At 48.8% G+C, this 23,151-nt stretch overlaps 1 protein-coding gene across 1 annotated transcript in view; it reads left to right on the plus strand.

The window, feature by feature from the left end:
* Positions 1-23,151, plus strand: part of FANCM (FA complementation group M) — a 70,841-nt gene that overhangs the window by 44,126 nt on the left and 3,564 nt on the right. Inside the window, exons 13-21 of the mRNA XM_056851080.1 lie at positions 9,925-10,077; positions 13,615-14,319; positions 14,804-14,918; positions 15,434-15,490; positions 17,506-17,585; positions 18,650-18,775; positions 19,229-19,388; positions 20,698-20,807; positions 21,708-22,262. Coding sequence (XP_056707058.1) covers positions 9,925-10,077; positions 13,615-14,319; positions 14,804-14,918; positions 15,434-15,490; positions 17,506-17,585; positions 18,650-18,775; positions 19,229-19,388; positions 20,698-20,807; positions 21,708-22,262 — 2,061 coding nt within the window. The remainder of the gene's footprint in view (positions 1-9,924; positions 10,078-13,614; positions 14,320-14,803; positions 14,919-15,433; positions 15,491-17,505; positions 17,586-18,649; positions 18,776-19,228; positions 19,389-20,697; positions 20,808-21,707; positions 22,263-23,151) is intronic.

Genomic DNA, 23,151 nt, shown 5'->3' on the forward strand with positions numbered 1-23,151 from the left:
ATTGTAAGCTCGTTTGAGTCTCCTTTAAGTGGTAGAGAAAGTCGGCATATAAAAAACCAACTCTCTCTCTCTCCACTTGTGTATATGTGTCTGTGTGTGTATACACACCTAGATACATGCATATAATGGACAGTGCAATAAAACTGGATCACACAATTGGGACTTCCGGTGGTGACGCTGGGCTGAGTGCCACGTTCTCCCAGGGGCTCCTGGGGGGAATCCAAGTTTGCGTTTAATTTGGGGTGATTTACTGCACCCCAACCCAGCCCTTGCAAGTGGGCTGGGAAGCAGGAATTCCCTGCAGCCATCCATGCGGTTTGATCTCCTAAATACTCCAAGGGAACTTTATTAAGTCCCCCGGAGATTTAGATGCTGGTCCCGCGGGCACGAAGGGATTGAAATCGCCAGAGCGCAACTTCGGCATTAGACTCTACCCTCCACCATCTTATTAACATCATAAGGACTACTTTAAGATCAGAACCTCACCTCCAGACGCCCAAGTGAGTAGATAAGAATCTTTCGTTCCTCACTGGCATTTTCAAATAACAGGGGGGTAGAAGAAAACATTCCTGGTAACCTCGTTCCTCCCTTAATTGAATCGGATGACTTTGCCGTATGAGATCCATCAGATAAAGCAGGAGGAGCCTTATCAAACTGATCAGCTTAAACTAAAACAACGAGTTTGAATGATTGACTTAAGATCTGCCAATCCAACGCGTTCTTAAAGGAAGGGGAGGAAGGAACCCTTGAGAACTTGTCCGGTGTAAAAGAGTCCTCCAGCCACGTTTTATAACAATGGGGATATCTTAGACCGGAAGACTCTGTGCTTCATCCACCATCACTCTCTACTGCTCGGCAAGCAAATCAACAGGAAGCAGGTCGCAGGACCGGAAATGCGTCTTACTCGTGTTACATCAAAATCGTTCCTGAAGGTAACAACCATCGAGAAGAGACGATAGAAGGTCCATGACGAGGTAACTTCTGGAATACTTCCTGGTTTTGCCGACCTAGAGCGTCTGGTAAAACTCGTTGGTACTGTTAACTTTCAAAAGCTATTTTAAGGCTAAATATCAATCTTTTCAGCTTGAAAAAATATTTAAGCTGGTCTATGAAATATCTCCTATTTACATGTAATGGACTCCTGCTAGACGACCATCAATTTCTCGGCTTAGTTACCTATTGTCAGGCTGCTATCTCGGTTTCGTTATTGCCTCTGTCTCTGTGCTGTATTGTCTGCCCCCCAAGGTCGCATGCCTAAGCCTAAGCCTGGGAACTCAGCTCCTGGGAAACTGTATTCCTGCGTGTAATCTCCCGCCTTTCCTGCCTTATAATATCTCCCAGCTAGTGAGCCTTTCATAGCTGTCATTTTATTCGTTTGCACTGTATGCCTATTTGATCAGTAAAATCCATCTGTTTGGACTCTATACGACTTTGTGGTGATTTCTGGTTCTGTGGGCCAAGGGCTGACATTATGACAGCTATCTTACATCTTCACCGTTCTCCTAGCCAGGCTGGAGCCCAGGGGGGTTCGCCTGCCACTTGGATGGGAGCTGTGCAGCTCTCCAGGTGATCTACTACCCTGGAGCCCTTCTCAGAGGACCCTACTCTGTTACAGGACTTAATCGCTGAACTTTTCCGGACGAACCAAGAGGTTTGCCGCTTGAGGGGACTGGTACACGCGCAGTGGCAATCTCTTACAGGACGTCTCTGGATGTTAACATCGGAGGATACTGATGCTCGTTTAGATCTTCAGGACTTGGATCAATTACTGGACGATGCCCGATTGGCGACTGAGGATTTACAAATATTAACTGGACTTCTGGATAATCTTATTTCTCGACAAACTCTTTCTACCATGGCGGGAGCCCCACCGGAGGGTTTTTCCCTGATCCCGGATGCGGCCAGCTGCCAGGCTGAGGCCAAGCGAGTCGCTATTAGCACCGCTCTTCTCCTTGTGGAATGTACAAAGGACACCCCGGTAGCCACCTTGGCTCAAGTTTTGACCCCGACGTTTGGAGCCGAGGCATCCGCACTGGCGGTTCGAGTACAACCTCTGCTGGGCGGGGAACCTGACCCCATACTCTTGCTCCTCGAGACAGAACTTTTGCCGCGCATTACGGCAGAGGCTGCCCTAAGACTTGAGAACGCCAAAGTTCTTGCGGATCAGCAAGCCGCCGAAGCGGCTAGGGTCGCAAGAGAGAGAGAGGCGGCGGAAGCAGCCAGGGCGGCTGCAGCAAGGAATCAGGCGAACGTGGACACGCGCCCCAAGGACTATGTACTGGGACTATCAGGTCTAACCTTTTCCCCGGCGTTTGTCCCGTCGCGTGCGACCCAACGCGCACGCCGTTTGGCTGACCGACGTCGAGACTCAGATGAGTCTGAAGACGAGGATTTATATGGGGATAGCTCTCAATGGGCCACGAGCTTCCGAACCAGTAAGCCTCATCTTACTGGGGGCCCAAGTGAGGAGGTTCATCTTTTACGAGCCCAGAATCGGGAGCTCTCCGACCGTGTGGATCAACTCCAAGAAGTAATGGAACTTATGCTTCACGAGAACAGGCAATTACAACAAACCCTGATAGCTCAGAGACAGCCCGTTCCGATACCGGGTCAGGCGGTACCCGTACAACCACCCGCTAATGTGCCTGCTCCACCCTTACCTCCTGGAGCTCCTGTTGCTCCTCCGCTCCGACCACCCGTGCAACCACCTGCTAATGTGCCTGCTCCACCCTTGCCTCCTGGAGCTCCTGTTGCTCCTCCGCCCGGACCACCCGTGCAACCGGGTCAGCCCGCGCCCGGCCCTTGGAAGCAACTCAAATTGAGGACTACGTATGACGGATCTCTTGAGACTTTGCCTTGTTTCTTGCATCAAGTGGACAGTTATATGCGAGAACAAGGTCAACTTTTCCCCACGGAAGATAGCCGGGTGCGGTACGTAGCTTCCCTCCTGACAGGCAAAGCGGCTGACTGGATGGTCCTCCAGTTTGACACCCGCTCTCGTGCGATTCGTTCCCTCAACAACTTCATGACTGCCCTGAGAAGGAGGTTTGAGGACCCCTTCCTGGGAGAAAGAGCCAAAACGGAACTTTTACAATTAAAACAAGGCTCTGCTACAGTTCGGGAATTTGCCGATGAATTTCAGCGACTGGCAAGTAAAATTGTAGGTTGGCCCGAGACCACCCTAATCCATCATTTCAGGGAAGCCTTGCATCCTGACATTCTGAACTGGTCTTACATGCGGGGCGATCCCGATACCCTCGAAGGCTGGATCCTATTAGCCGAGGAAGTGGAAAGCCGCCGCCGCTTTATTTCTCTCGTCCGTCAAAAGCACAAGGAGAAGGGCACCCAAAAGCCTCAACCCAAGGCACCACTGCTCGTCCCGCGAAATCCCCCACGTCCGCTCCAGGAACGTGAAGCCCGATTTCAGAGGGGTGCCTGTCTTACATGCGGAGAAATGGGCCACTTTGCAGCCGTTTGCCCACGCCGCCAGGAATTATTTCGTCCCAGCACGACAACCCGCGCCCGAGGTCGTCCACCACGCAGAGGCACCGCGGCCACCCGCAGCGCAGCTCCGGGAAGGCCCACACCCTCTGCACTCCATGCCGGGGACCCAGCCTCCCTGCCTGCTTCCAACGACCCCGCCGGGTCTCGGATTACAAGTGCCCCATTGGGGGACAGCTTTCCCTCTTCGGATGAGGAAAACCCTTGGATTTCTCCAGCCTTAAACCTGGAATCTCCCCTCGACTTGTCAAAAAACGGCTCCGGTCTGTGGTGAATGGAGCATCTCCACAGACCTCTCAGGATCTTCCTATCAAACCGAATGCTCCTACCAAAATCAAAGAAGTGGACTCCACCGTCTACGTAGATGCAGTTTTACAACAACTTAACGGAGGTCCACAAATCCCCGTCAAAGCACTAATTGACTCCGGTTGCTGTCGCACTCTCATAAACGAAGCCACGTTTGCTGCCCTCAGAGCCGACTCAGAGGCTTTACCCGCCCCCGTCCAATTTGCTCAAATGGACGGGAGCCAATTCCAGGGGGGTCCAGTTGATCATCGCACCATAGGGGTGGCAATGGGAATTGGTTCCCACTGGGAACAAATAGACTTCACTATAGCCCCTATCCGATTTGACGTGGTCTTGGGAATTAACTGGATTAAAGGACATAGTCCCAGTATTGATTGGGAAACAAACACTATTTCTTTCGCTAGTCCCACCTGCGACCAGCATCGGCAAAACTTTGCTCTGCCATTTCCGCCCGTTCCAGCGTTAACCTCTACTGCTCCAGTACCACCGGCTCTACCCGCTGTATACCGGGACTTTGAAGATGTCTTCGACCTTAAGGAATGTGATGCCTTACCCCCCCACCGGGCCTCAGACTGTGCGATTGAAGTAGTAAAGGACTGCACATTAACCAAAAGTAAGATTTACCCTATGAGCGCTTCCGAGCGCACTGTCCTCCGGGACTTTTTGGACAAAAACCTCGCCAGAGGGTTCATTCGCCCTTCGAATGCCCCAAACCCGGCCCCCGCGTTTTTCGTCCGGAAAAAGGAGGGCGACCTTCGCCTGTGCATTGACTTCAGAAAGCTCAATGCGGTTACCCAGACCAACGCCTATCCTATCCCATTAATATCGGATATTTTGGGACAATTACAGGAAGGCCGTGTATTCTCTAAATTAGACTTGGTGGAAGCCTACTACCGAGTCCGTATCCGCGAAGGAGATGAACACCTCACTGCCTTCTCTAGCTGTTTCGGAATGTATGAATTCCTTGTAATGCCGTTCGGATTAAAAGGGGCCCCGGGGGTCTTCATGCAACTCATCAATGAAATCCTACATGACCTTCTATATCGTGGGGTGGTGGTCTACTTAGATGACATTCTCATTTATTCGAAAACTATGGACGAGCATGTGACTCTGGTCAGAGAAGTTCTACAACGCCTGCGTAACCATCAACTGTTCGCTAAACTAGCTAAGTGTGAATTTCACCAAAGCAAACTCACGTTTTTGGGATACATCATCTCCCACCAAGGTCTTCGCATGGACCCCGCCAAAGTCCAAGCCGTCCTCGATTGGACTCCCCCCACCAACCGTAAGCAAGTACAGCAATTTCTGGGATTTGCAAACTTCTATCGGGGATTCATCCCTAACTTCGCCCAAGTGGCTCTACCCATTACGGACCTACTGAAAACTAAGGGAAAAGTAAGCTCGGCTGCCTTGCCCTCCGCAAAAATCCTATGGACTGAGCAATGCCAAGCCGCCTTTCTGGCCCTCAAACGCCTCTTCACTTCGGAGCCGGTGCTACGGCACCCAGACCCAAATCAAATGTTCATTGTACAAGTCGATGCTTCCGATGTAGCCATGGGAGGGGCTCTCCTCCAACAAGGACCGGACGGTCTTCTTCACCCTTGTGCTTACTTTTCAAAAAAATTTGCGCACGCTCAAGTAAACTGGCCCATCTGGGAGAAAGAGGCCTCTGCAGTTCATCATGCACTGACTTTATGGCGGCAATTCTTGGAAGGGTCTAAAGTACCCTTTGAAGTTTGGACCGATCACAAAAATCTAGCTGCCCTCACGGGGTCCCATAAACTATCGGCGAAACAACAACGGTGGGCGGAGTTCTTTGCTCAGTTCCGTTTCACCCTGAAGCACGTCCCTGGGAAGCAGAACGTTCTCGCGGATGCCCTCTCCCGTTTACCACAATATCCGGTAAAACTCGAAAGACCCACCAACTCTCTGTTCACCCCTATGCAACGTGGGGCCCTACCTATGCTGGCTGTGCAAACCCGATCCCAGCATCAACACACCTTCCCTAACTCGCAAGCTCCGCCAGCCCAACCGGCTGCCCAGCCGCCACCGCAACAGACCGGAGTTCCCGCCCCTCCTACCCCTCCGACCGCTCAGCCGCCTGCAGTCTGCGCGCCGCCGCACGTAAGCACTAACCCTATAACTATTTCTCAAATCTCCGGGACCGACGGGGGGGCTCCCTCCAAGCTCCCCATCTCCGAATCCTTTTTAACGGTCCTTCGGGACCAGTGCCTTTTAGAACGTTCCGCTCATACCCTACCTCCTGGTGTTTTGGAACAAGGGGGGTCCTGGTACAAAGACTCAAAATTGTATGTACCCAAAGCTCTCCGGAAGGACGTTTTACATTTAGCTCATGGAGCCAAAACAGCTGGGCACTTTGGGTTTCTGAAGACCCTTCACTTATTGCGCAGACAGTTCTGGTGGGGGGGGAATGCGTTCCGACATTGACTCCTTCATCCGCAGCTGTCCCGTTTGTGCCGCTGCGAAACGATCGCAGGGCAAACCCCCGGGATTGCTACAACCTCTTGAAACGCCCAGCAGACCTTGGGAAGTGATTGCTATGGACTTCATGACTGATCTCCCTCTCAGTGGGGGTAAAACTGTGTTGTGGGTTGTTACTGATTTGTTTTCTAAGCAAATACATTTGATTCCATGTGCAGGGATCCCCTCTGCTCAGAAACTGGCCCGCCTCTTCGTAACGCATATATTTCGTTTACATTCGTTTCCGCGTAAAATAATTTGTGACCGCGGAAGTGGTTTCGTTTCTAAGTTTTGGAAAGCTTTCCTCAAGTTGGTGGGGGTGGAACAGGGAATGTCTAGTGCATACCATCCTCAAACTGATGGTCAAACTGAACGTGTCAATGCTGTACTCGAATGTTATTTGCGTTGTTATGTTAACTACCACCAGGATAACTGGGTAGAACTGTTACCTTTAGCAGAATATGCCTACAATAATGCCATGCATCAATCCACAGGTTTTAGCCCGTTTTTCGCTGTGTATGGACAAGATTTCAGTCCCATCGTTCCTACAGATGATGTAGAGGGGGAGGGGAACCCCGACATTGCCTCCTGGGCACACGCCCTCCGTACCACTTGGCCCTGGCTCGTTAGCAACCTCGACCGGGCCAAACGTAAATACAAAGCGCAAGCTGACAAACATCGCTCCCCCGGGGGTGATCTGCAAGTGGGTGCTTTGGTTTACCTTTCCACCAAAAACCTCCGGTCCACCCAACCGTGCCATAAACTCAGCGCCAAATTCATTGGCCCTTTCCCCATTACTCGGGTCATAAACCCTGTCACAGTGGAACTGGCTCTCCCCAAATCTTTGAGGCGTGTGCATCCTGTTTTCCACATAAGCCTCCTCAAACCCCATGTTGCTTCTCCACGGTGGCATCCGGACCCACCGCCTGCGCAACCCATCATGGTGGGGGGGAAGAACACTTCGAAGTCTCCAAGATCCTTGACTCCCGTATTCACCATGGTACTCTCCAGTATCTAGTTCGTTGGAAACATTTCCCCCCTGCCTATGACGAATGGGTGCGCGCACGGGATGTCTCCGCCCCCGACCTCGTCGACGCCTTTCACATTGCTTACCCGAACAGGCCAGCCCCCTTGCGAACTGGGAGGGGACCTTGAGGGGAGCAGAATGTCAGGCTGCTATCTCGGTTTCGTTATTGCCTCTGTCTCTGTGCTGTATTGTCTGCCCCCCAAGGTCGCATGCCTAAGCCTAAGCCTGGGAACTCAGCTCCTGGGAAACTGTATTCCTGCGTGTAATCTCCCGCCTTTCCTGCCTTATAATATCTCCCAGCTAGTGAGCCTTTCATAGCTGTCATTTTATTCGTTTGCACTGTATGCCTATTTGATCAGTAAAATCCATCTGTTTGGACTCTATACGACTTTGTGGTGATTTCTGGTTCTGTGGGCCAAGGGCTGACACCTATGTAAATGTCTGGAACTCGTCCCTGTTCTGGCTTACTATATAGTCCTGCCTTTATGAAATTAAAGGAAACTTTACAGAATTTAGCTATGAAGAAAAAAGTGCAGGACATGTTAGCCAAACAATCTGAGGCGACAGTTAAACAATTAAAACAGATATCAACACAGATGGCTCAACTGATTTCAATGATGACTATTCTTGACCAATCATCACAAACCAATGATCAAAAGTTGGATGTGGTTACAGAAGACATAAAAGATCTCAAGGCTCAAATGATGACTATTAATACAGATGTGCAAGCAATGGATTCTTCTGTCAAAAAAGTTATGGAAGAACACAAGGATACAAAGAAGATAGAAGACCAAGAACGTAACCTACCTGTGACTAGGAAAACAGATATGCAAGCAATGGACTTTTCAGTTAAAACAGTTATGGAAGGATATGAGAAAACAAAGTAGAAGATAGAAGGTCAAGAGAGGCGGATTGAAGCAACACAGAATAATCAGAATACAGTCAAGGATCAATTAGCCATGGAGATGAAGGTCAGAGAAAATCACCTTTGTTTGTGTGGCCTGGCCGAGGAGATGGGAGAGAATGAAGAGATCCTGTTCTTACATCTGACTGACCGGTTTCAAATGCAGAAGGAAATATTAGATCATGGCTAAAGGATTGGCTCAAATATGACTATTAGATTTGGAAGGCTTCGACAGTATAAATGGGTGGCATGGCTGTTTACGATATAATAAAATTAAGATTTAGACATCATTTCGGAATCATATAATCAAGTCCTCCTTATATAGATTATGGATGAAATATAAACATATTTTTGAATTATTAATACTAATGTGAATACCACTTCAAGGAATATGTTGGCAATGTAATAAGGATATTGGATTTCTTTTTTCTTTTTTATAAGTGGTGGACTTGTGATAAGGTGAAACTTTTGGAATATGATTCACAATGAAATAAGATTGATTATACAGAAAAATATTCCTAAAATATCGGAGATGATGTTATTTAGTATGATTTTGTTACAATGGCTGCAAGATTGTTTAATGCAGCCAAATGGAAAGGGACAGATGTTCCAGAAAAAAGGGACTGGATTATTAAAATGTTAGAGCTGGTGGAGATGGATAAATTAATATGCTACATTTAATCAAAGAGATAATGAACAACTTATGGGAAAATGGGAGGCTTGGATGAATTATTGTGAAAATGTATAAGATCTGGGAAAAATGGAATATTACTCTTTACTCTGATCCAGAATGTAAAATTTTATAAGATATGAAACTTTAGAACAAGATTAATATTAGGATCAGAATATATTAACGATGGATTGTAATACATTATTAAGAGGTAGACGGAGGTGGTGGGGAAGTCAACCTATTCTTTTTATGTTTATTTGTAATCAAGACAACAATTGATATAATCGTGACCTTGACATTACTTTTAAACCGTTGTTAAAATTATGAAGAATTTATAGTAATTAAAAAAACCAATAAAATTTATTTAAAAAAAACTGGATCACACAATTAAGCAACACTGAAATGAGAACAGTATGATACCTTGCATAAACTGGATTGCACCATCAGGGAATGATGAAATGCAGACAGTAATATATTCAATAAGTAAATGATGCCGTTTAAAGGTGGAGGGAGAAATACTGTCAAAAACCTTCACAAGCAATTAACCTTAGATTCCTATTACTTTATAGAAATTATTTACTTCCTATGGAGCTCCATTTTTGCACATCTCTGTTCCCTCTCCCGGCGTTGACTGGGAGAAGGGGCGGAATACAAATCCAAATGAATGAATAAATAAATAAATATAAAAACGCTTTCCTGAACAGTTCTGCTTTCCACACTCTGGAACGAGAGAAGTGTGGGAGCTTTCCTGATCTTGTCAGGGAGGGCACCTCATCAAAGAAAGAACTCAGTTATGGACGGCTGTGGTCTTTACTTCTTTGAATGGCAGCACCTTCAGAAGGCTTTGCTCAGATCAGGGAAGCCGTCGCAGCGGCGTCGTGGGCGTTCTTCACCCAGCCTCCCAATAGTACCTTTTCCTTATCCCAATAAATGTGAAAATTTTCTCAGCGATTGTTCTTTCACAAATATGAAACTTGTGGTTGTTTGTATCTTGCCAGCTTAGAAATGAATATCGCTCTGTGTTTGAAATTCCAGGACTCGCGAGCCGAAGGTGTGTACGAGCTTTCCCTGACAGAATGGAGACTTTGGCAAAATCGTCCTTTCCCTACTCACTTGGTGGACCACTCAGAACGTTGCGGCCACTTCATTAGTGTTATGGAAATGATAGAGCGAATGAGGCACGAGGAGGTGGGTCGGTTGTCTTGTGGAGCCGCTTGCTGTGTGCAAGAGGTCTTTAAGTCAGGGGTGTCAAACATACTTCAAGTACTTGAAGGGATGTCACATAGAGAGGTGGGTGCTGAGTTGTTTTCTTTTGCCCCAGAAGGTCAGACCAGAACCAACGGGTTGAAATTTAATCAAAAGAGTTTCCGTCTGGACATTAGGAAGAATTTCCTAACTGTTAGAGCGGTTCCTCAGTGGAACAGGCTTCCTCGGGAGGTGGTGAGCTCTCCTTCCCTGGAGGTTTTTAAGCAGAGGCTGGATGGCCATCTGTCAGCAATGCTGATTCTATGACCTTAGGCAGATTATGGGGTGCGGGGGGGAGGTAGTTGTGAATTTCCTGCATTGTGCAGGGGGTTGTACTAGATAACCCTGGTGGTCCCTTCCAACTCTATGATTCTGTGGTGTGGCCTCATTTGGAATACCGTGTAGAGTTCTGGTCACTGTGTCTCAAAAAGGACATCACAGAGATGGAAAAAGTACAGGTGAGGGCAACCAAGATGATTAGGGGGTTAGGATACCTTCCCTCTGAGGGACTCCTCAGTTTAGAAAAGGGATGATGGTGGGGGGGACATGATAGAGATTCATAAAATTATGCACGTGGTGGAGAAAGTGGGTAGAGAGAACTTTTTCTCCCCCTCCCGAAATACTAGAATTCAAGAGCATCCAATGAATATAGCTTGAGATTGTGAGATGCAGTCCTTCCCCATCTACTTAGGGTTACTTCGGTTACAGTATTAATCTGTGAAAAGAAAAGAGGCTTTTCACCTCCAGGTGAGTCTGACGTCGGGCTGGCCTTGTGCTGCCTTGCCTGAAACAGAGCTGGAGGTCAGAGCTCAGAAGCCCTCTACCTTTCCATTGCTGTCCCCACTCCTCCTTGCCACGTCTCCCCCTCCTCCCCCTCCCCCATCACGCTGGGAACAGTAGAGCTGCGTCAGGGGGAATGTCCTCCATTCTTCCAGGCCGTTCCTTTCCCCCTTGTCACTCCAGTGCTTGGTGGCAGATCCCGTTCTCGTGCACAGAAGCTTCCGCAGTTCGTTTGCTTTCTTTTCTGTGGCCCAGTCGGTTGGAGGGGTGGACCCCCACAGGCCCTGGAGGTCAGTGGGTGGCCTGGGGCCAGTGGTTCTCTCAGCCCAGCCTACCTCACAGGGGAAGGGGAGAACCCCAGGCACTTGCCGCAAACAGCTGGAAGGAAGAGTGGGATAAAAATGTTGCAAATAAATAAAATGGTTGGTCGTTCTCTCACCCCCTTTCCAGCTGGGGAAAAGATCCTTTCCTATCCTGTGTGAGCAAAAGGGCATGCAGGATTCAGAATTGGAAGTTTATCCCTTGGGAAGTCAGTTGGAAGATGCACACTTGAGTAGCCGGGTGTGGTCAGCTGCCTGTTTTTTCTTCTGAGTGAGTTTGGAGAGGGCTCGAGCAGAAGGATATTTTCAAAGAGATGAGGCCCTTCGAAATTGTCCACTCAAACAATGAAGGAAAATGCCTCTTACACCTTTTTACCATTTTGAGAAGTGTTCAGCGTTTACCTCCTGTTTTTACCATTTTGTGGGATGCTGGCTCATTCTGTCCAGAGAACACCCAGATAATGCTGGGGATTCTTTTCATGCGAGGTGTGAAAATAAGGCGCTATGCCAACCTGGTCAGACAAAAAGTGACTGCTACTTTATTTTGTTTGTACTCCGCCTTTCTCTCCAACGGAAACTGTTAAGCAGTTCACATTGTTCCCCTCCCCTCCATTTTATCTTCACAACAACCCTGTGAGGTGGGTTAGGCTGAGAGCTTGTGACTGGCCACAGGTCACCCAGCAAGCTTCCATGCCAGAGGGGGGATTCGAACCTGGGTCTCCCAGAGCTTGAGTGACACTAACCCCCACACCACACCGGCTATGAAAATTTATATAGGTTATATGGGCCTCTTTGCTTGAGTAAGGGAGATGGGCTAAGTTTACCCTCCACAGTCCTCAGCTCTGGATCAGTGGAAGCCTAAAGGGCTGGAAGAAGCCCTTAGAAGAAGCTTCTTAGAAGAAGGCCAACATTCTCATCATGTGCTTAAATACCTGTGAAGGAGATGAATTTTGAATGAGAGCTTTTTCCGTCAGACGTTAAGGCTGTGGTTCGCTAACCCTGGGCTGATCAAAGTTCTCTGTAAGCCTTCATTTGGGTTTTGTTGCAGAATGTACCAGAGCCGGGTTGGGGTGATCGGTGTGCAGTTTCCTGTTTTTCAGGGGTGCAGAAGACGAGGGTTCAGCGAGTGGTTCTAGGCAAGTTCTGACTTTTGTCTGCCTACAATAAAACAGGTAGCTAAATCTGTTATTAAACAGTATTCCAACACGCAGCCACAAAATTTCTTTTGTTATTATTATAAATGTTTTTCTTATGCTCACATAGACAAGTAATCCCAGTTCACAAAATCATCATTGTCAACAAAGTAAACTTGCAATATTACAACTAACAAAAGCTTATCATATTACAACAAACAAAAGCTTATCAAATAACTATAAAGAGACAGGATCGAATTACTGTTCATCCGAGTTATATACGTCTCTACAGCAACACATTCACTTGCTGCGATCCTCTGTATAAGCATTGAGCTCCTCCGTGGTCAGCTGATGGCGGCTGACCAATAATGTCTCTTTCTTTTTTCTCAAGGCTGTATCGTCATCCGTGTGCAGTAAGCTCCGTAGTAAAAAATCACAGCCAAGTAGTTAATCAACAATATGAAAAGCCACCGGTTTAAGCTTTGTTTTGCTGGTGATTGCTTCATCAGATTAATAATTTCTACATCTAACCACCATTTTGTGGTTCAAACATCCAAATCTGTCACCTTTTAGGCGCCTATTTGGCAGATTTGAATGTTTGAACCACAAAATGGTGGTCGGATGTAGAAATTATTAATCTGATGAAGCAATCACCAGCGAAACAAAGCTTAAACCGGTGGCTTTTCATATTGTTGATTAACTACTGGCTGTGATTTTTTACTACGGAGCTTACTGCACACGGATGACGATACAGCCTTGAGAAAAAAGAGAGACATTATTGGTCAGCCGCCATCAGCTGACCATGGAGGAGCTCAATGCTTATACAGAGGATCACAGCAAGTGAATGTGTTGCTGTAGAGACTTGTATAACTCGGATGAACAGTAATTCGATCCTGTCTCTTTATAGTTATTTGAGAAGCTTTTGTTTGTTGTAATATGATAAGCTTTTGTTGTAATTTTGCAAGTTTACTTTGTTGACAACGATGATTTTGTGAACTGGGATTACTTGTCTATGTGAGCATAAGAAAAACATTTATAAAAATAACAAAAGAAATTTTGAGGCTGCGTGTTGGAATACTGTTTAATAACAGGAGATTTAGCTAGCTATTATATGCAACACGCACTTGCTTAATAGTTCTACAATAAAACAGGAACAGAACAGCCCAGCTACCATAGCAGTTGGTGGGGTAACAAGGGTCAGTACTTCGCCAGTGTGTCAAGATACTAATTACTCTTTTGTAAACTAGGGGGACTGCAGCTATGAGTTGAAAATTCAGCCTTATTTGCACCGGGAAGACGTTGATGCCTCCGCCCTGAAGAGGAGTAGAAGCGTTCTTGATCCCGTAGCCGCTCCAAAGGCTTCCTCATCCCGAAACTCCCCAGGGACTGTGTCAGTAGCAGACCGCCGCTCCTCCTCCCCGCAGGATCTCGACGCAGAATGCTTGTCTCTTTTCAAAGCAGCCAGCTTCAATCCTACTAAACGGGCTCAGGCACTTGGCATAGAGGCTGAGGGTTGCAGCGAAGAGAGCAGCAGCTTTTCCAGTCGTCCGCTGCTGTCTGATGAAGACACCGGTCCTCGGGCCTTGCCAGATGGAAACAGGGACTGCAGCCGCACGAGGGCCGGTCGTGAAGCGGCCGTGGCGAGGGGCTTCCCAGGGGCTGTTAAACGCTGCAGATCACAGGATGGCCACAGCGTAGACGCTGACTCCGGTTGCTTCTCGGAAGACAACTTGCTGGTTTCAGATTCTCTGTTTTACCTTCCTGTACCGGTGAAGGATTCGCTCATGCTTCCTGTCCCCTCTGCTGTGGTGGACCCTTCTTGCGGAAGAGACGTTCTGATAAGCGCAACCGGGCTTCTGTCACAAACCCCTCCGTCTTTGAACGAACTCCTTGATTTTTTGCGAACAAACGACGCCCAGCAACCCGACTCCGAGCAAAAATGTGTTTCCCATGTGCGTGCAGACAGCTGTTCTCTGGCAAAGCTGACAGCTTCCTCAGAGTCCCAGAAGCCACTCAGGATATTTCCGAGCACCTCTGATCTCACTGGCTTCCCAAAACCGGGTTCCTTGAGTAACAGTATTGCCTCTGTTGGCAATAATAACGATGGTGATGTTAACTGGGATGAAGATTTTGATAACAGTGATGAAAGGCCGATTGGAATTGAAAGATTGAATTCACCAGTGGCAAATTGTAATCTGGCAGAGACCCCTCTGCAAAGAGATGTCGGTGGAGGGAGAGGGACCTCCTGTGAGCATCCGGGCACAAATATGAGCCATGAGGAAGGAGGGTCTCACCTCTTGTTTGGAAGGGAGCGGGTGTCCGAGAGGAGCAGTCTTTCGGATGGAAAAGGCAGGAAGTGCTCCGCGTCACAGGGCTCATGCAGCCAAGCCGGAACTCCAGCTGAAGCTCTGGGGATCTCTCGGTGGCCGCTTTCAGATGAACGTGTCCCAGAAGGTCTTGGAGATCCTGTTAGTTCATTATTTGTACATCAGGACAAAGCTTTGGAAGCAGTTGATCGCGCAGGGGAAGCAGATCTGCCTCCTGAAGAGATGTACGATGTTTCTCAGGATTTGTTCTCTGTTAACTTTGATCTCGGATTTTATTTCCAAGAGTCCGAGGGTGAGGATCCAGAGCCAGCGGGCGCTGTGGAAAACAATGGAAGCTGTGCCACTGAAGGTTCTCTGTCAAACGGCAACGCAGCGACGGAATCTCCATTAACCTGGAGTAAGGACTGTTTAGAAAGGACTAAGGTTTCTACACCGGTACACCTGCAAAACCGGAAGTCTGATCTAGAGATGACTGCAAATATCATTCCAGGGGCTTCTCCTTTGATGCCAGCGGGAGAAAAACCAGGCGGATCGCCAAGCTCTGTAGGACAGGAATTTTCTACACCAAAAAGTAGACCCGCGACGAACTCTCAGGTCCTCAGAGGAGTCAATTTGAGTTATTTCTTTGGACACATGCAGGGAAGCCCACAGACGGCCGTTCCAAGCAAACCAAAAACTGACACAGTTAAAAAAGCCTCTGCCAGTTCAGCTGATGCTCGCAAGGGTTCTGCTTCACCAGGCACTGGAGACAGAGAGCACAAGAACCAAAACAGCGGCATCCTGATTGCTATCGAAGGTAATATTTCAATGGGTCAGGGATAAGTAATAGTGCAGGTGAAAGCCCCCTGCTGAGGGCCCCCTGCTGAGGACTCGGGGGCAGGGGGTACTCTACTAGATGAATAGTAGAGAGAGTATATAACAAGAGTACTGGGAGTCGTTCATGGCCCTTGGGAGTAACAAAAGCCTCCTCTGACGTCATGTTATCTGTGCTGCTGCTCCTGTGCTTGAATCACACGCGCACTTGAATGCTCACCTGGGAATGTTTTTGCTCCTGTAGGTTCTGTCTTGGGTGAAAGCAGGCGAGCATGTGGCCCTTTGTATTTTGAAACAGGTCACACATCATCTCCAGCCTGCTGGGGGATGGGGGCATCTGGTGGTGGAAGAGGATCGCGCTTAGACCCTGATTGGTTAGCTGGAGCCAAGTCCAGGAGCACCTTAGAGACCAGCAAGATTTTTTTGGGGGTAGAAGCTTTTGAGAGTCAAAGTTCCCTTCATCAGATATCTTTAACTCACATGAACACATGAAAGCGGCCTTCTACTGAACCAGACCCTGGGTCCATCAAAGTCAGCATTGCCTACTCAGACAGGCAGTGGTTCTCCAGGGTCTCAGGCAGAGGTCTTTCCCATCATCTACTTGCCTGGTCCCTTGGAGATTCTGGGGATTGAACCTGGGACCTTCTGCATGCCAAGCAGATTCCCTACCACTGAGCCACGGCCCCTCCCGACAGCTTACGCCCTGGAAATCTTGTTGGTCTCTAAGGTGCCAACTGCAGACTAGCACGGCTACCCTGATTGGTTAGGTGTTTTAGTCAAGCTTGCTGTGCTTGGAGAAGGCGAGGGAGTCCCGCGTGGGCCACCAGACTTTTTGCATTGTTTCAGAAGCACTCTCAGCAAATTGTGAACGTTGCAGTAAGTGGTCCAGGATAAACCTCTGCAGTGGGCATTGAAAGAGAAAAGAGAAGGCGCTTCAAGAACTGGAGCAGCCTTTTAAAGCCCTTCCCAAATCTCCTCAGGACCTGATCTGTATCCAGCCCCGTCTCATTTATCCCTATCTCATTTCTGCACCTTCAGCCTTTTACCAAATTAAACTGATTAGCAATCCTAGGGTGGGTAACTACGTTGGCAGGGCAGATAGCAACAGGCTTCATGGTTGCTCTGTTGTGTGTGTGTGTATCTACACAAAGAAACACACATGAGCACATGAAATTGCCTTATACTAAATCAGACCCTCGGTCCATCAGTCAGTATTGTCTACTCAGACTGGCAGAGGCTCTCCAGGGTCTCAGGCAGAGAAAAATCTTTCACATCACCTACCTGCCTGGTCCCTTTAACTGGAGATGCTGGGGACTGAACCTGGGACCTTTTGCATTCCAAGCAGATGCTCTACCACTGAGCCATGGCCCCTCCCACACAAATGCATCTTGTGGCAAACCTGAGACTGTATTTACAAGATCTTTAGGCAAAAATCTAGTTGGCCAATTTGAGTCTGTACAGGAAGTTCAGCTCCGTGTCCACACACATCCCTAGGCCGGGTTGCCACATTTCCTGAAACTAGTGGTACACATGGGGACAGAAGAGCGGGGAAGGTGGTGGGAAATGCGATGGAAAGGGAAGAAACTGTGCCAGGGGGAGATGCTGCTTGTGCCTCATGTAGTTTGTGGCGCTTCCACTTGAGAAACAAGGGTCCTGCGTGAATGGAAAACCTGCAAGCCCCCTACCCCCCCCCCCAGAACTAGCAAGCAGGTGGTTCTCTGTCCATCTCTCCTGCTGCTTTCACGAGCTGAATAGCTCAGCAGGGTGCTGAATCTCGCTGTGTTCCTCTGGCATAAAATGCTGCGTGAGCTGTCAGAGGCAATCCCTGTTGTGCCAGAGAACAGCAGGCAAGCCATGCAAGCATTGTGTGCCGATAAGGAATTGTTTTTTTGTTTTGTTTTTAATGCAAACTGATGTTTTTTGGCTGACTTACAAACCATTGTACTTTGAAAATCTCATTTGCTTCTTTTTTTTAACCTGTTCTCTCCTCCACACTAGGAGCCAGCAGTGGAAGCGAAGATGAAGTTGTTTTTCTTGGGAAAAGTAAGAGGAAAAGAAATGTTTTGATATCGCCAAATGTGAGTCATTCGCTTAAAACTAAATGCCACCAAACCTCCAACAAATCTTCTCTCTGGGATTCCTAAACACGTTTTTATCTCATTTCTCTTTCCCTAAGATTGATAACAGCAGTGAGGTTGAATCTCCGGTTCACGCTGTCAAAAAACGTAGACGTCCACTCAGTACAGTAAGTAGATTCATTAGCCGGTGAAGAAAACTGTTATCAAACATTTTGCTCCGCTTACCTCAAAGATCTGATATTTTCCCTTACCATTTTGGAAATAGGTTTATATTCAAAAGGGAGAGAGTTGGTTGGCTTGCTAATGTATCAGGATCACAAGGGCGTTTTTTTAAATCATCTGGTCATGCTATTTATTTCTGTTACTCCATGATTGCTGAGCTTACTCTGGAGTCCTTAGTGAGCTACCTTGTCAAAAGCATTTTGGAAGTGCAAGTATATAATGTCTGCTGGGTCACTGATATTCACATGCTTGTTAACCTTCTGAAAGAACTCCAAATAATTCATTCAGTTTTTGTGCATCTTCATGCATTCATCTTCCCAGCGTGGTGTGGTGGTTAAGAGCTGTGGTTTGGAGCGGTGGACTCTGATCTGGAGAACTGGGTTTGATTCCCCACTCCTCCACATGAGCAGTGGGGGCTAATCTGGTGAACTGTATTGGTTTCCCCACTCCTACACACAAAACCAGCTTGGGCTAGTCACAGCTCTCTTAGAGCTCTCTCGGCCTCACCTACCTCACAGGGTGTCTGTTGTGGGGAGGGGAAGGGAAGATGATTGTAAGCCGGTTTGAGTCTCCCTTAAGTGGTAGAGAAGGTCGGCATATAAAAACCAACTACTCCTCCTCCTCCTTCTGCTTCTTCTTCTTCCTTTAACAATCCCTTCATTCCTTTGTCATCCAATGGCCCAACCCCCTCCCTCACCCGTTTCCTGCTGCTGCTTATATTTGAGAGTAAGAAGAGCCCTGCGGGATCAGACCAGTGGTCCACCTAGTCCAGCATCCTCTCTCTCACAGTGGCTGGCTGACATGGCTGGCTCCTTCATACAAGCATTTGTATCTCATTCCAGTTGGACTGGTCTAGTGACGAGAGTGCCGATTTTGTCAAGAAAGCCAACAGAATTTGTGTGGCAGAGAGCGAGAAGCCAGGCAGAGGTGTGAAAAGGCAGAAGCGGTTGGACAGCAATATGACCAAGGTAAGTCTTGGCTGGGAATGTCATATTACTTTCCTTGTTTCTGGAGAATGGAGAGCAACTTGTGAAACACCCGCTGGGGAAATGGCGTTCTCTCCGCATGGCAGATGGATGGTCTTCGGAAGCCTGAGCAGAAGGATTCAGGGGCTGGCTGTGAACCCTAGGTTTTGTCCCAGTCTGTGACCGCGTGGAACCTCTTCTCCAGTGGATCCATTGGGCCGTGGCCTTCCTTCTGACCAAGGAGCCATCCTGCAGCCAACGTGGCTGTTCCACTGAGAGACGGCTTCTCTCCTTGCTTTGTGGAGCTCTTTGTGGGATACGGACCAATGTGGTGTGTGGCCCTCCTGCTGAGCCCGAAGCCTTCAGCTGTCTCTGGCAGGCAGGGCCTTGTGGGAGTGCATCTTGTCCCCTTGGGGTACAACGGGGGCTGGCTCGAACTTCCTTTCTTTTATGCAGAAAGCAGCCAAGCAGTTCATAGACGAAGAGGCGGCCCTTTCCGATGACGGAGCAGCGGAAGTTTCGTCCGACGAGACGGTGGACTCAGAGGACGAACTGATGAGCTCCTCCCTCAATCAGTTTCTTAATGACGAGACACAGATTCTGCAAGGCTTGGACGGTGCGTGTGGGGAAACCCTCTGCTTTTTCCGGTAAAGGGGCTTGTGTGGGCCTTCCGCCCAGCAGGGTGAGGCTCTTTGCTTTGGGCCTGGAAGCTGGCAGCGGTCAGTCTGACTGTGCGAAAATGGAGAGGCTGAGACGGGTAACCGTGTTAGTCTGTCACTAGCAGTAGAAAAGAGGAAGAGTCCAGTAGCACCCTGAAGACTTAACAAAATTTCTGGCAGGGTAGGAGCTTTCTGGCAGGGTAGCAGCTGTGGCTCACGAAAGCTCCTACCCTGCCAGAAATTTTGTTAGTCTTCAAGGTGCTTACTGGACTCTTCCTCTTTTCTACTGTGTGAAAATGGGAGAGTTTGAGATGATGAAGAAGAAGAGTTGGTTTTTATATGCCGACTTTCTCTACCACTCAAGGGAGAATCAAACCGGCTTACAATCACCTTCCCCTCCCCTCCGCACAACAGACACCCTGTGAGGTAGGTGGGGCTGAGAGAGCACTAAGAGAGCTGTGACTAGCCCAAGGTCACCCAGCTGGCTTCGTATGTAGGAGTGGGGAAACCAACCCAGTTCACCAGATTAGGCCCCCCCCCGCTCATGTGGAGGAGTGGGGAATCAAACCCGGTTCTCCAGATCAGACTCCACCACTCCAAACCACTGCTCTTAACCGCTACACCACGCTGGCTCTCATGCTGGAGATGGTCGTAAGGAGGCTGCCGAAGGGCCTTTCTGCAGCAGCCCAAAAAAGTGCTCGGAGCAGCTCGCCGTGCAGATCGTGCCCCCTTTGTGTGGAGGGTTGTGTCCCTGCCAGCCACGGACCGCGGAGTTCAGCCTCTTCCTGTGACGGGAATGGGCTGTGTAAGGCGTGTGCTTCAACACACAGCAGCCGCTACATGGAGAGCACTGAACACCTCTTTGGCATGATGCTGACAGTCATGTGCAGGTTAGCTCTGAGCCTTGTTGTGTAGTGGTTAAGAGCGGTGGTCTGGAGCTGTGGACTCTGATCTGGAGAACTGGGTTTGATTCCCCACTCCTCCACATGAGCGGCAGAGGCTAATCTAGTGAACAGGGTCAGTTTCCCCACTCCTACACATGAAGCCAGATGGGTGACCTGGGGCTAGTCAAACTCTCTCAGTCCCACCTCCCTCACAGAGTGTCTGTTGAGGGGAGGGGAAGGGAAGGTGATTGTAAGCCGGTTTGAGTCTCCCTTAAGTGGTAGAGAAAGTTGGCATATAAAAACCAACTCTTCTTCTTGTATCTGTTTCCCTGTGTCTTCCATTCTCCCTCTGCTTTGACTACTTTCATTCCTTTCTGTTTAGAATCTGAGATGCAGGCGGTTTACCTGGAATCTGTGCGCAGCCCAGCCATCAGTAACAGGCAGGGCAGGACTATCCGCAAACTGTGCGACCCAGCAGCTGTTTTCTCACAGGTAGGGGAATCAGAGGAGGAGGGAGGGAGGATGTGCAGGACGGATGTACAAAATGCTGCGGAATAGCTGGTTTTTATGCCCTTTCCGCCTCCCAACATGGAACCTTGTTGGGAAGAGAAAGTTGAAGTTGTTTCACAGCATCCCTTTGGAGGCTCCATTTGAAAGGCTGGTTTGTTTTGCCTGACCCAGTCGACCCGGCCAGGCCCAGCGTGGATTTTGCTTGGCCTGCTTCTGTCAGAGGATAAACTGGGGGCGGTTTAGTTGTGGCCTTTTCCCTCAGCAGAGCGTTCCAGGAGGGTCGTGGCTCGAAGCCCCTGAAACTCCCCCAGTTCCAAAAGCGCATTTCAAAGTTTCAGGGGTTGTAGAAGCTTCCCCTCTCCTGTTTCTTCATTTCTTTCTCTCCCTCCCTTGAGGCTGGGAAATTAACTGAATGGAGGTCGCCGAAAACCCAGCTCTCCCCATGGGGATTTAAATTTGTGCCTTTGATATCTTTAAGTTCAGTGTGTTAAAAATGTTTTAATTGTTTTTGATTGTGTGATTTTAACGTATATGAAATGCGTATTGCCATGATGTTAGCTTCCTGAGCCTGGCGTTGCCAGGGGAGGGCGAAATATTTATTGATGGATTGTTTATTTCTTTTTATTTCTTTTTTATTTATCACCCACACTCCATCCCCATCCACGGCCGGGCTCAGGACGGCTATAAATAAAATCTGTTGCTGCTGCTTCCTCCTCTTTCCTCCTCTTCTTCCCCCTTCTTCTTCTATCTTTCTCAAGGACGGCACCATTACAGAGATTAAAGTGAATCTCTAGTGAGCAGAGTTGCCTGCAGATCCTCATTCTCACACTTCCCCTTTTGAGAGGAATGCAAATAACGGCCCGGGTCCAACTCTCTCTCCAGGTTCCGGAGCTGGATGAGAGCTACGTGGTGGACAGCTTCTGTGTCCAGGAGGGCGAGGAGGAGGAGGAGCGGCAGCCCCGAGGCAGCTCCAGTGAAGGGGAGGAGATCTGTCTCAACTTTGACCTCTTAGGGGAGGAGAGTTTTGCAGATGGGAGAAAGCAGTACTGCACTCGGCGCAGGAGGAAGCAGAAAGAGGCCCGTGCAGCAGAGAAGCCACGGGGTCTGCCGGGGCTGCAGAAGAAGCCCTCCCGGATCCTCATTTTGGATGACTCCAGTGAAGACGAAGGAGACATCCGCTCGGAGCCACCGGTGGAACCGCTGCCCAGCTCTAAAGCTGGGGCTGGCCGTTACTTGGCCCCGTCACGGGTTTTGGACAGCTCCCTCCACCGCGGAACTTCCACCCCAAAGGATCTGGTCCCTCTACCCCAGGAGAACCGAACCCGGCTCCTGCTAGACCTGAAAGCTTCCTTGGCAGAAGAGCTGGACTTCCAGCCTCAGGGCAAAGGGCCAAGCAAGACTGAACTGCTCGGTGGGGACCTCCAGAGTTCATTAAAGGTACGGCCTTCCTTCTCTCGATGGTCTGTGGCGGGCTTAGAGCAGGAAAGGGTTTGGACCCCTTTCCTGGAGTCAGGACCCCTGTCCTGGAAGCATCCCGAACAGCAGGGGACTCATGCTGTTCCTGGGACTCTTCGGAGAAAGAGTTCCACAATCTCACAAGATTGAGTTAGGAATTGCGTAGAAAAAAACATATGCTGCTCCTGCAGATGCCCGCTAGCAGCGGCTCACAAAGGAAAGCCTGACAAAAAGCGTACATCTTAAAAAAAAAAAAAAAAAAAAATTAAAGACCCAGTCAGGGCATACAAGTCGCACAAAACATTCAGCAGCCTAAAATGATGATTATGAAATAACCTCAGGCTAGGAGGTGGCTATAAAAATGCTCCTGAAGATTCAGCCCCCTAATTTAAAGGCCTGGGTATGGCCTTTTGCCTAAAAGAGAGTGGGACAGGCAAGCCTCAAGGGGAATGGCTCTCCACATGGAAGGTACCACTAAAAATTGCCACCTGCCTCACCTCTGCAGGGAGGGCACAGAGCTTGTGAGGAGGCTTCTGCTCTCCTGTGGAGATATAAGGATCACCGTTACACTGGATTGAAACGGTTGGTTCATCCCTTGTGTGGGATCCTAAATATCCAACATCCATAAACACTGTTTAACAGGATGCCTTTTAATCTGTATAGCCAATCAGAAGCCCTGCTGGGCAAATGCCCCACCTAGCCCCGCCCACTTTCTAAAAGCACTTGGTGAGTGCCGTGGTGAGCACGTGCACCATGTTGGAGACCCCTGCTGTAGGTATTGACTGATCTATGCATGGTTAGTGATTAGGCTTGTCAGCTCCTGGAGATTTAGGGGTGGAAACTGGGGTTTGGGGAAGGATCTCAGCGGGGT

The sequence above is a fragment of the Euleptes europaea genome, chromosome 6 (assembly GCF_029931775.1).
Source record: "Euleptes europaea isolate rEulEur1 chromosome 6, rEulEur1.hap1, whole genome shotgun sequence".
NCBI classification, from domain to species: domain Eukaryota; kingdom Metazoa; phylum Chordata; class Lepidosauria; order Squamata; family Sphaerodactylidae; genus Euleptes; species Euleptes europaea.